Source organism: Chenopodium album, chromosome 4, assembly GCF_948465745.1.
Source record: "Chenopodium album chromosome 4, dcCheAlbu1.1, whole genome shotgun sequence".
NCBI lineage: Eukaryota > Viridiplantae > Streptophyta > Magnoliopsida > Caryophyllales > Amaranthaceae > Chenopodium > Chenopodium album.
The window spans coordinates 19,628,093-19,646,023 of record NC_137837.1 but is presented as its reverse complement, the minus strand read 5'-3'; the positions used below and the strand labels follow the sequence as shown (position 1 = coordinate 19,646,023).

Sequence of the window (17,931 nt, the reverse complement as noted above, 5' to 3'; positions counted from 1 at the left end):
GGAACGAAGACCGGAAAAATGAATTTCAAGACCCGATATTCGGTCTGGTTCGGTTTGGTTTCAGGGATGGGGTGGTCCGGTCCATTTTTTCGGTCCGGACCAATTTATGAACACACCTAATAGAACCAATAGCAAAGGAGCCAAAGTTCAGCGGCTAGCTAATGGCTAGCGGCTGCATAAACCAAGTTAAGAGAGGAGAAAGAGAGTCGTGTAAGATGAGGGGTCTAGGGAGAAAATTTTGAGGGTTTTGGCCTTATTCAAATTGCTTTGGAGATTTATGAACATACTTATGAAGTTTTGTGTATATATAGGCACCTATAAACATATTAATATAAGGGTTTAAGTAATTATTACTTCGTATAACTTTGTCATTAATGATGCAAAATCACATGGGCGGTTGGGCCTTAAACTAGTATATATCTATGCTTTATATATTAAAATCGTTCCCAATATAAAATATGAAGCTTCTTTAAGCATTACAACATGCTACATCACCTCCACGCATATGAATTATTATATTTGACATCTAAGCTTATACAAAGAGTTGAACTCGAGACCAACATGGAGTGTGTTCAATAAAGCATAGATAACTTTAACTTAAATCAGGGAGTCTATTTATATAGGAGTAATTTTTATCATTTTAAAACAACTATACTACAAATGTACAACATTTATTGTGTGTACACATAATTATTATTATTTTTTTTACACAAGTTTATAGTTTTCAAAACCCTCACCAACAACTCCATCATATCTAGTAATCCCCTTCTACTTCCATTATCAAATACAGCCAGACTCGTCTTTTACGGAGACATCTGGTTGCAAATTGTTGCCATGGCTCATAAAAGTGGGGTTGTGAATGTAAGACTGACATGTTATTAGTTTCTCCTTGTTTCGGTAATGTCTACTCCCTATTTGCAAATTAGATGACTTGGTTTGTTTATCATCATCTCAAACCAGTAGTTTAAAATATTTCCCAAAGAGCAAAGATTCAAACATCTCAACTCACGTACAAATTGGTGGAATTACTCAAAGGGAAATCTTCGATCTCAAATTACATACTACGGAGTAGTATAAACCCAGGGGCACTCAATGACACTCGACAAACAATTGGTGAGATGGTACTTATTGAGTGTCTATAAGACAATGAACACTGCACATACATTACTCACTAATTCTATCAATATAGTCTCTTTGGGTCACAATATCATATGATTGCTTGTAACCACTCTTTCCTTTTTAAAAAAAAAACCTAAATACGAAGTAAGAATCACATTCCATAGTTTATTATTAGGGTCAGGGCGTGCCCCCATTGATCTTCTAGATCAACAAATTCTGTTTAACTAGTGGTTACATGGTGAATTTCAGCAACAATATTAATTTTCTTTTATTTGTACTTAATATGTGTTAATTTCAAGCTGCTACTTCCGCCTTTTTCATTCGATCCCTCACCAACACCACCACTTCTGACAACAGCACCGATGTCTTCATCTTCTTCGTCTTCACCGACATGGTTAACCCCAAATGATAAGGGCATGTCCTCCATTGAAGTTGTCTTGAGCTTCAATTTCACAGATGAAGTTTCTGAAATTTTTATTAAACGAACCTCTCCCAATTGTAAGACCATCTCCAATGGTGAGACTCAAGTGATTATTTTTAGGAGAGAGAGAGTATTTTTTGTAATGTATACCAATAAGTTGGTATCTAAACTTAGCAACTCCAAAAGAAAGTTGTTAAGTTTAGATACTCAACTTTGAGTCTCATTTGACAAAAAGTGTGGACCTTTGTCAATATTCTATTATATTTTATAATTTATTTAAGTTTTACCTTTTTTTAATTATTTTTTAATCTTATAATTATTGATGGGTCATAAATTGAAAGTGACAATTGTATATTTTAGAGATTCTCACCATTGAGAATTTAGACTTCATACGAGTTGCTAAATTGAGAAGTGGGTATGGTATCACCATTGGAGGTAAAAAAAAATAACTCAATTTGTATTTCAATACTTAAACTTGAGTCTCACCATTGGAGATGGTCTAAGGGATTGTTTGGATACACAAAGAAAATGGGGGATTGGAAATTCATGAGAATTTAAAAATGAATGAATTGTTTGATTAACAAAAAAAAGGGTAAATGAGGGAATTGCAAATTTATGGGAATTATGACTTCTCACAAAACATGAGAAGTTAATTACCCAACCTCCCATGATTTGCAACTTCTTTCATGTCAACCAAACAACATTAACAATTCTCATTAATTTGATATAGGAATTTAATTCCAATGAAATACAAATTCTTATAGGAAGTAAATTCCCATAGCAACCAAACGACACCTCAATCCTTTGTTAATGATGTGAAGCTTCTGTTAAATTATGTTATTGTTAAGATTACAAAGTTACCCAATATTTACATACGTAAATTAATAATTATACCCTTAAATAAACAAATTCACAAAGATAAACTTGTATTTTCTCGTAGATTAGTACTAGATTAGTGTCCGTGCAATGCACGGTAGTAATAATTTTTTTTTAATAATTAATTTGTGATATAATATAAATATGAGGCAACTCATTATAAAAAAAATAATAAGAGGCAACTCATGTGGAATAAACAATACAATGCATGTGCATAAGCAAAATGAAGTACTAAGGCCAAAATTATTAATACTACCTCCGTTACACATTATTTGCAACGATTAGACATTTTTCCTCTCTACTTTATGTCAAATCGTTGCAAATAATATGTAACGGAGGTAGTATTAAAATTGAGAAAAAATTTATTGTTTATTAGTGGTGTTTAAAATTTTTAAAAGTAGTATACATTATATTACAATTGCATGCTTTTCCCAATAAACTATACAACATACTTCCAAAAAATAAGTTAAGGAGAATAACAAAAACAAAAAAACATAAAAATAACAATTTAAGATAATATCATATATTATTTTGGTGGAAATTTTTTTAATGATAGACATGTGTCAAAAATGACATAAGCATGTTTTATTTTAGTATAAGTTATTTTTTTTTTTGAAGACTTTTAGTATTAGTTAATTAGTTAATACTCCGTCGAAGATTTAGGCCCCGTTCTTTAGACCTGCTCTGCTCAAATCAAATCTACTCTGATGTGTTCAAAAGAAATCTGCTTTGCACTTGTTTCGGGGGTTTTTGTCCCTTGGGAGAGTTACAACACTGAGACTGGATTCAACAAAGGACGTCTGCACCTGCAAAGCAAACGGACCGCCGGATGGTCGGTGGTCCGCCTCCGAAGATTAAGTTAGTAAGCGTTCGGTAATAAAACGTGCGGAAGTAAAGTTTATCTACTCAGATTCCAAGCTCAGGTAAAGTGTTGTGTGTTCCTTGAAAACGACAGCTCTGTGATAAGTGATGTGTTGTCTCGTATTGCGTGTATATTCTCTCTCTTCTCATAAATGTAAGAATGTCCCTATTTATAGGGTCCTTTTGAAAAGTGTGCCCCTCCTAGGATCTGGTGACCTAGGAATTAGGACACGCCGTTTTGCGGCGCCTCGGGATTTGGGCCTTTGAAGGCCGCCATCCCAGGGGTAATGCCTGAGTGACACGTGTCACTGAGCCCAAAAGGCCTTTGGGCATCTTTTGGGTGACACGTGTCGCCATCTGAATAGTCCATGCTGGATCATCCGTCTGCGTAGGACAGAAGAGTGTCCGCCTTCCACGTGTCATCATTCCATAGGTCCAAATGGCACCTCTTTGGAGGACACGTGGCGCTTTCTGATTGGGCCACCTGGCCGGGTATAAAATACCCAAATCAGCACTTGTAATACCCCATATTTTTATACGTATTTCATTTAAAATATGTATTTTATAAAGTATTTAAATAATTTTAATATTTTAATTATGGCATTTTAACTAATATTTTTTTAAAAGGAAAGTTTATTTAATTTCTTTATTTATAAAAGTTGGGTTTTATTTTAAGAAAGTTTAATTTTAACAAGTTTTATTAGGGAAGGGATTAGGAAAAACTAAAAGAGGAAAGTTTAGGGAAAAAGGGATTGGTTGAGAAGGGGTATAAATATCCCACTTATGAGGCAAATCAACTTTGTCCAGAGTGGAGAAAAACCCAAGGTAAACTTCTCTTTCTCTCCTCCTTATTTTACTTTCTTTTTCTTTTCCCCTTTCCCTTTCTTTTTTTTCGGCTGCCCTGTTTTTCCGCCTCCCCCCCCCTCCACCGCTGCAGGCAGCCGGTGGCTGCCTTCTCTTTCCCCCTTTTTCGAGTGTATAAAAAAAAACTTAGCTTTATTATTTTAATTTAATCTATGCTTAAATCTATGTGTAAATTATGAGTTTTGGGATTTGATTTTTTGATGTTTGATTATAATTATTATGTCAATTAATTTTCAGATTTGATTTTAATTAAAAAAGCCCTAATTTTTGAAACCCTAGGTTCTTGATTTATTAATTATTGAAGGGTTATGAAGTATATTGGTTTAGATCTTTGTTTTAAGTGTTTTAAGGCTTAATTACAGCAAGTTTTAATTAAAATAAAGTGCTGGAATTTTATGTAGAACACTTAATATTATGTTTCTTGAAGGATTTTTAATTACACATTAATTGGGACTTAATTATGGTGTTTTAAATATACTTTTAGCTTACTTTAATTAAATTATGAGGGGTTTTAAAATAGTATATATTGTTGGAAATTTGTTTAGAATGGATTTTAATACTCTCTATTATGATTTTAATGTGTAGGAGACTTCAAAGTAAGCAATTTCTACTAGTCGTGGCGATTTTAAGATCGTACTCAAGGTACGTTCGCGTACTTAGCATATTTTGATGATGTAGAATCATGCTAGGCTTGATTTCAATCAATTACAAGTAGTATCATGCTAAGGTTTATGTATGGAATTATGAATTAATGGTGTTGGTGATTGAATTGTGAAGCATGAATTATTTGTGATGGTTTATGGATTGGAAAATTATATTTTGGGCATGTTGTGTTTGAACCACACTTTTATTTATGGCATGTTAGAATGCATGATTAATTAAACTACATGTTTAATTATGTTTGGAATATTGAAAAGGAATTTTATTATGGTTCAAATAATTTTTATTGATGCTTTAAGCACGAGGAAGGAGCTATATAAGTGTCTATGTACACAAGGGATAAATTGTATGTTGGTGCCTTTGTGCACTTAAGGTGTTTTTAACACCGAGGGATAGGATTTTTGACGCTTTATGCGTTTAAGGTGTCTTTGACACTGAGGTAGAATTAAAAAGGGTTCAACATTAAATAATATGTGGTCACTAATTATTCAAGAATTAAATTGGTATGTTTGGTTGATTGAATAATTATTGTTGATAGATTTATTATGCTTTGAGAGTCATCACTAAGTCCAATAACATGTAAATAACGTAAAGTGAAAGAGATTACGCACCAAAACTCTTGGAACATATATACCTTGAGTATGAACAATGGGGGGAGTTATGGGGTTTTATATTTAACCATAACTTCTAATGGAGTACAGAACGATGTACATTCCTTTTTATTTATTATTATACGCAGGAATTCCGCCACCTTTGAGTGGTTTTGTCGCTGGCACGGTTAGCTCCCGTGTCAATTAACCTTAATTTATTTGGGGGATGTATAGTTGGAAATCTGTTCGATGTGTAATCAACGCTAAATGAATTATGTAGTGTCTAGTTAAAGTGTCTTGTTGATTTTTGTGTGTGCTTGTAAACAGGTGCATTGAGGTAAGTGTGTGTTGATAGGTGAAAGCATGTTAGTGTGTTTAATTACGCTTATGTACTCAGCTTTGCTGATTGTGTGTGTTTGTGTGTTTGGCCATGTCTTTATCTTGACCCTATGATGACCCATTTTTAATGGAGAGTAGTGGGGACAAGTAGAGATAAACTTTTCAGGTATTGAAGCATATTCATGACGGGGCATGAGTGAAGAGTGAATCATGCTAGTTTCCATTAGTTTAAGATGTGTTTTATGCTTTATTTATTTATGACATATTCTGTGTAGACTAACGCAAAGGTTTGGTTTTGGAACGGTTTTGAATAAGGGCCTTTAATGGTTCCAAGTTGTAGTTTGATTTTATTTGACTTTGTTTGTTTCGGTTTTAAACTTTACTTTCGTTTGGTGGACTTTTGAGTTGACTTGTTTAAACGGTTTTTAATTTTAAGTCTTCCGCTGTATATCTTTGATAGTTGCCTTAGTCGTTTCCACGGTGGCGGTAATGTCTTAGATATTCCTAAATCGTATTTTAAAGAGTAAAGTGGGTATTTAAAGGAAAGGAATTTCTAGGGTGTTACAAAACTGCTCTGCTCTGCTCTATTTTCAAATAATAATTAATAATAACAATAATAATAATTAATATTCAATAATAATAATAATAATAATAATAATAATAATAATAATAATAATAATAATAATAATAATAATAATAATAATAATTAATATTGTATTGATGATAATAATTTATTATTTTGATTAATTATAATAATTATTAATATTAAAAATAATTATAATAATTATTAATATTAATAATAATTAATATTTATTAATTATAATAATTAATAATAATAGTTATCATTATTAATATTTAATAATTCAAAATATTAATAATTAATATTTAATAATATTATTAATTAATAATTTCTAATAATTATAACAATTCTTTCAAAAAAAATAAATAATAATAATAAATAACAATTAATAACAATTTCTCTTATAAACATTTGATATTAGAATCACAATGTGTAGAAACATTATATGTATGTGGGTATTGATTGTTAGTTCTTTGAGTTGAATTATTTTTCAAATCTTCCCATATAATTTAAGAATTAAAAAAAAGAAATTATTTTCAAGTAGTACTTTGTATATCATTATTAATTTTAGGGTTAAAAATATATGATTAAGATAAATTTATAAGTAAAATCATTATTACTCATTAAATCATTTTATTTTAAAATTTTTGTAAAATAAATATAAGTAAACCGTTGTCTTTTATCTTTCTACTATTAACATATGTTAAATATGGTATATTTATGTTTTCACTCACCTAAATCAATGGTATATGCACTTAGTAATAATAATAATAGTAGTAATAATAATAACAACAAAATTAATAATAATAACATTGATGATAGGATTAATAATAATAATAATAATAATAATAATAACAACAACATTAATAATAATAACATAAATAATAGTATTAATAATAATAACATTAATAATAGTATTAATAATAATGTTGAAATCTGTTCTGTTCGGCTCTCTACTGCTGAAATATAATCTACTCTGCTCTGTCTAACTATTAGTTAGTATACAGTTGCTACTTACTAGTCTTGCACTCTTGCTACGCTCTCATCGCCAACATTTCTTCAATTCCCACCTCAAAAATCCTCGCTCTTCCCAGCAACTCTGTTCACTCCAACGAACAAATTGCCAACAATTTTCTGCAAAATCTGAACTAAACCAGTAAATGATTTCAATGCAAACCTTATCTCTACCATCTTCACCCACTACTCCATCACCATTTTCTCTCTCAAGACCTCCCCTTTCTCAAAGAGTCTACATTCCCTCTCATATTTACAAACACCCAACTGCAATTCTTCTCGAAATTTGCACTTCAATTCAAGAACTCCATCAAATTATTCCTCATATATACAAACATAATTTATACAATGAACATCTCTTTCAAACTAAGCTTGTTAGTTTGTTCTGTAAATTCAATTCAATGGATGATGCTGCTAGAGTTTTTTACCCAATTGAAGATAAACTTGATGCTCTTTACCATACTATGTTAAAAGGGTATGCTTATAATTCCACCATTGATGAAGCTTTTTCGTTTTTTTGTAAGATGAAATGTGATGGGGTTGAGCCAATTGTGTATAATTTTACGTATTTGTTGAAGTTGTGTGGTGATAATTCGGATATTAGAAGGGGTAGGGAGATTCAAGGGCAGTTGATTGTTAATGGTTTTGCGTTTAATTTGTTTGCAATGACTGGAGTTATGAATATGTATGCTAAATGTAGGGAAACTTTTGATGCATATAAGATGTTTGATAGAATGCCTGAAAAAGATGTGGCTTCTTGGAATGCTATTATTTCTGGGTATGCTCAAAATGGGTATGCTAAAATTGCATTAGAGTTGCTTGTGAGAATGCAGGAAGAAGGGACGAGGCCTGATTGGATTACGGTGATCACGGTTTTGCCTGCGCTGGCGGATATGGGTAAGCTGATTATGGGAAAATCTGTACATGGGTATGTTTTGAGGGCCGGTTTTGATTGTTATGTGAATGTGTTAACTGCATTGGTTGATATGTATGCAAAATGTAAAGCAGTGGGGACTGCTAGGTTGATTTTTGATTCTATGGAATCTAAGACTGTTGTTACTTGGAATTCTATGATTGATGGGTATGTTCAAAGTGGGGATCCTCGGGAAGCATTGACACTTTTCGAGACAATGTTGGATGAAGGAATTGACCCAAGTGATGTATCGTTCATGGAAGCTATACATGCTTGTGCTGACTTGGGAGATGTAGAGAAGGGTATGGTCATTCATAGAATGTCGGATCAATTGGGGTTCGGTTCTAATGTGTCTGTTACAAATTCCTTAATTTCCATGTATTCGAAATGTAAGAAGGTTGACGAGGCAATGAAGTTGTTTGACAGCTTAAAGAATAAGACTAGGGTGTCCTGGAACGCCATGATCATAGGTTTTGCACAAAATGGTTGTGTAAATGAGGCATTGAATTATTTTAGTGAGATGCAATTAAGAAATATCAAGTTGGATTCATTCACTTTGGTCAGTGTGATTCCTGCTTTAGCTGAGTTATCCAATTTACGTCAGGCAAAGTGGATCCATGGACTTGCGATAAGAACCTGCTTGGACACAAATGTTTTTGTAAAGACTGCTCTTGTTGACATGTATGCAAAGTGTGGAGCAATTCATACTGCAAGGAAGCTTTTTGATGGCATGGATGAGAGGCACGTGACAACTTGGAATGTCATGATAGATGCATATGGGACACATGGGCTCGGAGAAACAGCACTCAAACTTTTCTCAGAAATGCTGAAAGGTTCAATCCTACCAAACGAGGTGACATTTTTGTGCATCATATCAGCTTGCAGCCACTCAGGTCTTGTTGAACATGGGAAGTATTACTTTGAAATGATGAAAGAAGTATATAATTTGGAGCCTGCAATGGATCACTATGGAGCTGTGGTGGACCTTTTGGGTCGAGCTGGTCATCTAGATGAGGCTTGGGACTTCATCCAAAACATGCCCGTGGAACCTGGTATCAGTGTATATGGAGCAATGTTGGGTGCTTGCAAGATCCATAAGAACATTGAATTGGGAGAGAAAGCAGCTGATAGGTTGTTTGATCTGAATCCAGATGATGGTGGTTACCATGTATTGCTGGCTAATATATATTCTGCAGCGTCAATGTGGGATAAAGTAGCTGAGGTGCGTTCAATGATGGACAAGAAGGGTCTTCGTAAAACCCCTGGCTGTAGTTTAGTGGAGCTAAGAAATGAGTTTCATACTTTCCATTCTGGAAGCACACTCCATCCTCAATCACGAGAGATTTATGCTTATCTGGATTCACTTATTGAGAGGATAAAATCTGTAGGTTATGTTCCTGATACCAATTCTGTACATGATGTAGAAGCCGATGTTCAGGAGCAATTGCTTAGCAGCCACAGTGAGAAACTAGCCATTGCATTTGGTCTTTTGAATACAAATCATGGGGTACCTATACATATTCGAAAAAATCTCCGTGTCTGTGGTGATTGCCACAATGCAACCAAGTACATTTCACTCGTGACAGGCAGAGAAATTATTGTGCGTGATATGCACAGATTCCACCATTTCAAGAATGGGACCTGCTCATGTGGTGATTACTGGTAATTAGATTTTACTTGAAAGAGTTACCATAAAGATTTTGTTGAGAAGCTATCTGTGGTCTTTGACATCTTGACATTTCAAGGACGCATAGCCGCATAGGATTGCTGCATTTTTTTCAATTTTCCAGCATATTACTCAATGTTAAAAAAATTTCAAAAAATTGTTTGTCGTTACAGGCCAATGAGGTTTGAGTAGGTTATCTCGTAAATTAGTAGAGAGCCTAAGGTAAATCAATTATCAATGTATACTTGTAGGTTTGAGCTTTAGCATCTAAGATCATGGTTACCAATGTATAAAATGTGCTTTTACAAACAAAATATTGTGGGTATAATATTGGTTGTAAATAACAAAATCAGTTGCTATAAAATGAAGTGCTATAAATGAGTTACAAAATGTATAAAATGTAGAAATAACAACTCATTTTAATTATACATTTTGTAATCATGGTAATAATATTGGTTGTAAATAACAAAATCAGTTGCTATAAAATGAAGTGCTATAAATGAGTTACAAAATGTATAAAATGTAGAAATAACAACTCATTTTAATTATACATTTTGTAATCATGGTAATACAAAATGAGTTGTTATAAAATGAGGTGTTAAAATACAAAATGAGTTTGTTATTTACACTCAATGGTAATATCTAACTCACTTCTCAATTTAGCAACTCATGTGATATATAATTATCCAACTAGTTATTAGCCCGGACGATACCCTGAGTCATTATAAATTTATTACTTTAATTAAACTATATTTTAGCTTTTTTTTTTTTTTTTTTTTTTTTTTAAAACCATATTTTAGCCTTGTTTGCCACCGTCACTAAGAGCTTTAGTGTTGTGCAATTATTAAGAAACTAGCATTTTGGCCCGTTCAACGAACGGGTTAAAGCTCATTTTATTTTTCTTGAAATGTGTTACTTATTTGTGTTGTATGTGTCGGTGATTTTTTTATAATAATTTGCTTAATTTTCTTACTTATAATTTGCAAGTTAGGAATACATACAGATTTTAACATTAAATAATTTGTTATTTTAACTTTTACATTAAAAGGGGTATAAAGAGAAGTACAACTTTTTTTTATAGTGAAAATGAAACACTAATGGAACACTCCATTTCTTACTCAAATTTGCAAATTAGGAATGCATAAAGACTTTAGCATTTAATAACATTTTATTTTATCTTTTACTTTAAAAGGGAGTATAAAGAGAAAATATTAATTGTTGTGTTATGTGGCATATGGGTGAATTATGATGACATGTGTCATATAGGTGATTGTGGTTTCGCTTTTTAAATACTAAGTATAGATATAGATATAGAAGTATAGATTACATTCCAAGGAAAATTAAAAAAGGGTGGTTAGACATATGAAGAGTTTTTCAATTAAAGTAACATTAATATGTGGAGGTTATGAAGAGTTTTTCATGAAGACAAACACATTATTAAGTCTGATTACATGACATGTTTCAAATATGACGTGGCGGAATAACATAAGAAAAATGACACATGGCGATATAATACTCCTTGTCTTGGAGTTTTAATAATAACTATCGCCCGTTCAATGCACGGCTTGTTCATAGAAAATTGCATTGAGAAATGAGTAAAGAAATACCAATAAATAATTATGAGTGTAATATGTAACTGAAAACATAATTAAATAAATAAAAATTTTGGGACTTTAATTTAAAATGAGACTTAATAGAAAGAAAATGGAGGGACTAAAATAGAATTTCGAGGATCTGTGCAAGATCTTAAAATTGGGGCTTAAAAAAAATCTGAATAATGAAATACTCCACTAATATTATAAATAATAATAAATTGACAATCACATTGCAAATACAAATTTTTATTAAAAGTCATTTAAAAAGTGTAACTCTCTTAGCATATTTTAAAACACTATTAAAAATAGTGTATATAAAATGTAATATTCAAACCTTTGACCTCCCTTCAAAATTAGTTTATGAGGCTTTATGAGGCTTGCCATGTCATTACTTATATGGCGCCAAGTCATGATGAGAAAAGGTGACACGTGTTAATATCATGTTGTCCATTTGAGTTTTAATAATATTATAGATAGATAGATTTTAGATTTTAGATTACTTTAATCATTCATTAATCATCCCAAAGTTTGTTTTAAATAATTTAGCTTCGTATAATTAAAATAGTTGGAATATTTTTTTTCCCTATGAATCTCAATTCTCAACCCTACTTCCCTATTTGCATTTGTTAGAGTTTTTAGAAAATCAAGCTAGTTTGCAATAGATTTTAAAAAATTTATCCATTAATACATATGGATTTTTCCACACTTATTAGGAATTTATTTAAACACATGCGACAAGCCTATAAAAAATCACCTTATTTAGAGTTATGTTAGGTTGTGCAAGCCCAAAGCGAGTGACTCAAAACAAACAATGGGGATCACCATGTTGCCTAATGATTGAGTGAGAGAACTCAACAGGAGAGCGAGGAAGTTTTTTCCACACTTGTTAGGAATTTATATTAAACACATATGACAAGCTAGTCAAAATATCACCTTATTTAGAGTTGTGTATATGTCGGGTTGGGCAAGCCCAAATCGGGATACCCGGAACAATTAGTGTCACCGTGCAGTGTCGCCTAGTGATTGAGCAAGATGACCCAACAAGAGAGCATTGTCAGCGAGTGATTCGACAACGACTAACCTTCCTTTGACAACTCTTACGTTGTGCTTTGTCACGGAATAAAAAGTCGTATCATGTTGGTCTTGTGTCGATCTTTGATAAACAGAGCTAATATATGCCCGATTACCATAAACTTCGTTAATGATATATATATATATATATATATATATATATATATATATATATATATATATATATATATATATATATATATATATATATATATATATATATATATATATATATTTAGTATATAAGTAAAAATATATATATGTTTTTTTTTCTGGATATGAGTAAAAATTAAGCAGACTGACCCGTTGTGATTTTATCAAGCTCATGCCAAATTTTGTAATTAATGTGAATACATAACCAATAGACCACTAATGCACCTCAAATGTCGTGGCAGGCTTGTGTTGGGTGAGACCAATTTTCGAGCCATCCCAAACATCTCCAACCCCCCCCCCCCCCCCTTTTTTTTTTGGTGTTCCATCCGGTTCACCCTTTGGGCTAATCTGGATTCGGGGATCAGTTCTGGGTGGTTTGGTTCCAGTCCCCTCCCGATTGTTGTTGCGGAGGATCGAACACGGGTCCTCCCTACCAAGTGTAGTCCCAATCACCACTACACCAACAACCAATTGGTATTGTGCATGACTTATGGAATTGAAGTAAAAATAAAAAAAAAGGAAAATATAGGGGAAAAAAAAAAGTGGACTATAAAAAATGTAAAGACAGAGTTAGCCTAGCCTAGCCGAGCCACGAGCCCACGACGGCCACGAGTATAAAATTGTAGAAATAAACCATCTGCCTCTCTGTGGACTCTATCTCTCATTTCATTTTTTCGGGGTTTTAGGGTTTTTGCGTTTCCCCTTTCTCTCACTCTCTCTCCTCCTTTCACCGTTCTTCGACCGCCATGACTGCTCAAACTCAAGAAGAGCTTCTCGCTGCTCATCTCGAACAACAGAAAATCGATGTATATTCCTTTTCCCTCTATCTACTATCTCTATTTATATCTGTGTATTTGTTTTTGAATTCGATTCATAAATTTTAATTCGTGTGTTGGTTTGATTTGCTATTCTTCTTAAATTAGGACTATATGTTTGTTAATTGTTTGGGATTTGTTCATTAATCGGATGGAATATGTTTAATTTTTGTGGATTTATGTTGTTTGCTTTATTTTTTGTAATTAGGGTTGTTTTTGTCGGATCTCGTTTTTGTCTTTCATGATTTTAATTGATGGTTGTTTCAAGGTTGAAGAAAGATGCAATATTGTGCTAAATTAAAATATAGTTTGAAAAAAGAAATTAACAAAAAAAAAAAAAAAATCTTCATCATTTCATTTGGTTTTTGGTTTTAGTATCTCATTCAGAATGTCCTACCTGATTTAGTTTCGGACTTCAATTTATACTATCGACGTGACAATTAATTTCGAATTGAGGGATTTTTTCATTTGATAGTTTTTGGGAAAAAAAATATGGTTTATTGTTTTAGTTTTCATGTGTAGTGTCATTTTATCTATTCTTTGGAAGAGAGGCATTGGATTTGGAAGTTATTTAATATTGGTGTGTGTTTGATTAATTGTTATCTGTAGTGACTTTAAATAAGAAGCCAATATCTTATAATTTTACATGTGTTGTAATTTCAAAATCTTCAATGAATGGATGTGAAAGTGTTTTGAATGATGGTCTTAAGTTATCGTTACTCGAAAGTTGTAGGTATATATATAATGTATACAAATATGACAATGGGATATTAAGAGTTCAAAGAATGTTATTGGGTTTGGAAGTGCTTAGGTAATATTTGGCTTTTATTTATTTTTGTACACATGTTTTGGTTACTCGTTATTTTTATTCATTTGTGAATGTTAATTGATATCTGAATTATTTTTTTTATTATAGTATGCTATTCGTTTATACCTGGATAAGTCATTGTTCATTATTGATATATGGTGTGCTTTTGTTTCTGTAGCATGATGAACCTGTTGTTGAGGATGACGAGGACGATGATGATGAGGATGACGACGATGACAAGGATGATGATGATGAAGTAGAAGGTAAAGTCTGAGTTTCTTCAGCTCAAGTTCAATAGTAGCATCTTATAGGCCTTTCAAGAATGGTCTGGTAGCTCCTTTAGTTCATTGATTATGTATGATGTAACTGATAGCTGATGCTTTTGAAAGTGAATTTGTAGCTTGCTAAGTAGAGTGTGATACAAAAGTAAATGTGTGATGTCTTTTCATGTTGTGTGATACGGAAATGTAAATGCGTTGTCTTTCCATGTTGTTTGTAGCAGTGTGATACAGAAATGTAAATTAAATCTTGTAAAAGTCCTCTCTTGTTTAGGCTTACTTTTAATTTTGCATACTGCAGTTTAATCATGTAAGTTGCTAGCATGATGTTCCCTTTAAACTGTTGCATGTAAATATAATTGTATGCAAGCTGTATTTGCACGAGTGTGATGGATTTGGTAGACTCTGTTTCTGTTTCATTTGATTATAGCTTCATTCCCCTTTTTCTACTTATCCATTATAACATCTCTTTGCTAGTGTTCTTGATATTTTGATTGTGTACTGTAATTGTTTACAGGGGCACTTGATGCTAGTGGTAGGTCAAAGCAGAGCAGAAGTGAAAAGAAGAGTAGAAAAGCTATGTTGAAGTTGGGGATGAAGCCTATTACTGGTGTTAGCAGAGTCACTGTGAAGAAGAGCAAGAACGTTAGTCTCTTTCCCCTGATGTATCCATTTATAATTGTATTGAAATCTTATTTCTAATAAGTGTGTATCTGTTTGTTGAATCAGATTTTGTTCGTCATCTCAAAGCCTGATGTTTTCAAGAGCCCAACATCAGATACTTATGTTATCTTTGGTGAGGCGAAGATTGAAGATCTGAGCTCACAACTTCAAACCCAGGCAGCAGAGCAGTTCAAGGCCCCGGACTTGAGCAATGTCATATCCAAACCTGAATCCTCTGCAATGGCTCAGGATGATGAGGATGTTGATGAGTCCGGAGTGGAACCTAAGGACATTGAGTTGGTGATGACACAGGCTGGAGTCCCAAGGGGCAAGGCAGTCAAGGCACTCAAGGCTGCTGATGGTGATATTGTTTCTGCTATAATGGAACTGACCACCTGATAAGTTTGCGTTCTCTTCTTTTTGTGTTTTTTGGTGTTTAGGTAGTCATTAGTGCTTCCTGAAGCATGGTCTTGAAATTTGAGGAATTTTCAGAGGCTGTTTGTTTACTTTCAGCTGTTGTACTGGTAAAACTTTGAGAATATCTTATATGTGATGAAGCAAAGCACTTGTTTGATTGGCGCATGGTTCATATATAGGTTATTCAGAAGTCTTGTTGTTTTTCTTTGGTTTCTCAGCTAACCGCAGTTTTCAGGGAGTTGGGTTTCTCTTTTTGAAGTATGTGGTACCCTGGAGTAGCTGAAAGGAGCGAATCGGCAATGACTCAGTCATATGGCTATGGCCTTAATATCCTGCGTTTAATACTTGGACACAATATAATGTCATGGACGCAGTATGTAACTAAGAAGCATAGAGCCATTTGTGGGACTGTTGATGTCTATGGGGAGGGGTTGGTCTCCCCATCCTTGCAAAGTTGCTATGGGTCTCCATTCCCATCCGCAGTTTTCAGGGAGTTGGGTTTCTCTTTTTGAAGTATGTGGTACCCTGGAGTAGCTGAAAGGAGCGAATCGGCAATGACTCAGTCATATGGCTATGGCCTTAATATCCTGCGTTTAATACTTGGACACAATATAATGTCATGGACGCAGTATGTAACTAAGAAGCATAGAGCCATTTGTGGGACTGTTGATGTCTATGGGGAGGGGTTGGTCTCCCCATCCTTGCAAAGTTGCTATGGGTCTCCATTCCCATCCGCAGTTTTCAGGGAGTTGGGTTTCTCTTTTTGAAGTATGTGGTACCCTGGAGTAGCTGAAAGGAGCGAATCGGCAATGACTCAGTCATATGGCTATGGCCTTAATATCCTGCGTTTAATACTTGGACACAATATAATGTCATGGACGCAGTATGTAACTAAGAAGCATAGAGCCATTTGTGGGACTGTTGGTGTCTATGGGGAGGGGGAAGGGGAGGGGGAGGGGTTGGTCTCCCCATCCTTGCAAAGTTGCTATGGGTCTCCATTCCCATCTTCATCCCCCCACCCTCACTGACACACAACACACTTGGCTATCTACACCCACCTAATACCTGCTTGGATCCACCTCTATAAAAGGGACTGCATACTGCATGGTTCATACTATATAATGAACGAAAGAACTATATACTAACAAATTACAGTTACAAAGTAAAGTAAAAAGATCACTTGCCCTACTTAAGCAGTTGTTTTTTTCCGTTGAAATACTATTACTAGTTAAACCATATTATTTTGAGTTGGTAATCTTGGTATCGTCAACCTAAAACCAAAAAAAAAAAAAAAATGGTTAAGTTATTCGTATTATCATGTTTAAAAAAAAAATAAAAATGAATGATTATATAGGTGTAGATTTTTAGTCTAATTTCTTAACAGGCAAGTTTTGGGCTGGAAGATCCATGATTCATTATTTAACAAACATAGGTTCTAATTATTCTTAGAGGTAACCATTAAGAGAGAGAGAGAGAGAGAGAGAGGGGGGGGGGGGGGGGGGGTGTGGGGTTGTGTGGAAGACGACGACAAAAAACTCCATCCGGGTAACACCATAACAATCAACACAAATCAAAATCTTTTCTTTATCTTCCAAGCTACATTGTACATGACACTGAAATTACAAGATGTTTATGGCTTTCTGCAATTTAATGGCCTTTTCCTACCAGAGTAAAGAAGAAGACTAGTATCCTTTCCCATTTTGTCTTTCCTTTCCTAAAATTAACACATCATACGTTCTTTTCTCTACATTACTAGCCATTATCTCAATCCTCTTTCTCATCATCTTTCTTTTCTTTTTCAAACATCAATGATTATCCTTTTTCATTATCTTTCTCTTATTTACTTATATCATACTATATTAATAAAAAAAAAAAGGAAAATTTGTAAATTATCATTCAAATAGTAGACTTGTTTTGAAATTACTAAGTGTTAATTTTTTTTTTCCACCCTTAAATTTAAAAATATTCAGATTTCCACTTTTTTCATAATTCCGGTGGATTATTCATTTGAGGGCCCCACATAACTACCTTCCCTTATATTTTTACTTCCTTTCTCTCGCCTTAACCCTCTCAATATTCTATTACACTTCCCTCATTCAATTTATTCAATAAATTGTTGAACCATCATCAATCTTCTCCCTCTTTCTTCTTTAATTTTCTATCAAATTTGAAACTACCCCTAAAATTATTAAAGTAAAACTAAGTGTTTTTTTTTTTTTTTTTTTTTT

The 17,931-nt window shown here is 33.3% G+C and overlaps 2 protein-coding genes across 2 annotated transcripts; both read left to right on the top strand.

Annotated features, from left to right (window-relative positions):
- The first annotated feature begins 7,363 nt into the window (after positions 1-7,363).
- On the top strand, positions 7,364-10,166 carry LOC145626801 (pentatricopeptide repeat-containing protein At1g11290, chloroplastic-like). Its single transcript, XM_081679276.1, has one exon. It carries the CDS (start codon positions 7,471-7,473, stop codon positions 9,901-9,903), a length of 2,433 nt encoding a protein of 810 aa, XP_081535402.1. The 5' UTR covers positions 7,364-7,470; the 3' UTR covers positions 9,904-10,166.
- A 3,196-nt stretch (positions 10,167-13,362) lies between these two features.
- Positions 13,363-15,860, top strand: LOC145629008 (nascent polypeptide-associated complex subunit alpha-like protein 1). Its single transcript, XM_081681476.1, has 4 exons — positions 13,363-13,528; positions 14,524-14,608; positions 15,141-15,268; positions 15,353-15,860. The coding sequence occupies exons 1-4, from the start codon at positions 13,469-13,471 to the stop codon at positions 15,683-15,685; spliced, it is 606 nt and encodes a 201-aa protein (XP_081537602.1). The 5' UTR covers positions 13,363-13,468; the 3' UTR covers positions 15,686-15,860.
- Positions 15,861-17,931: the final 2,071 nt, after the last annotated feature.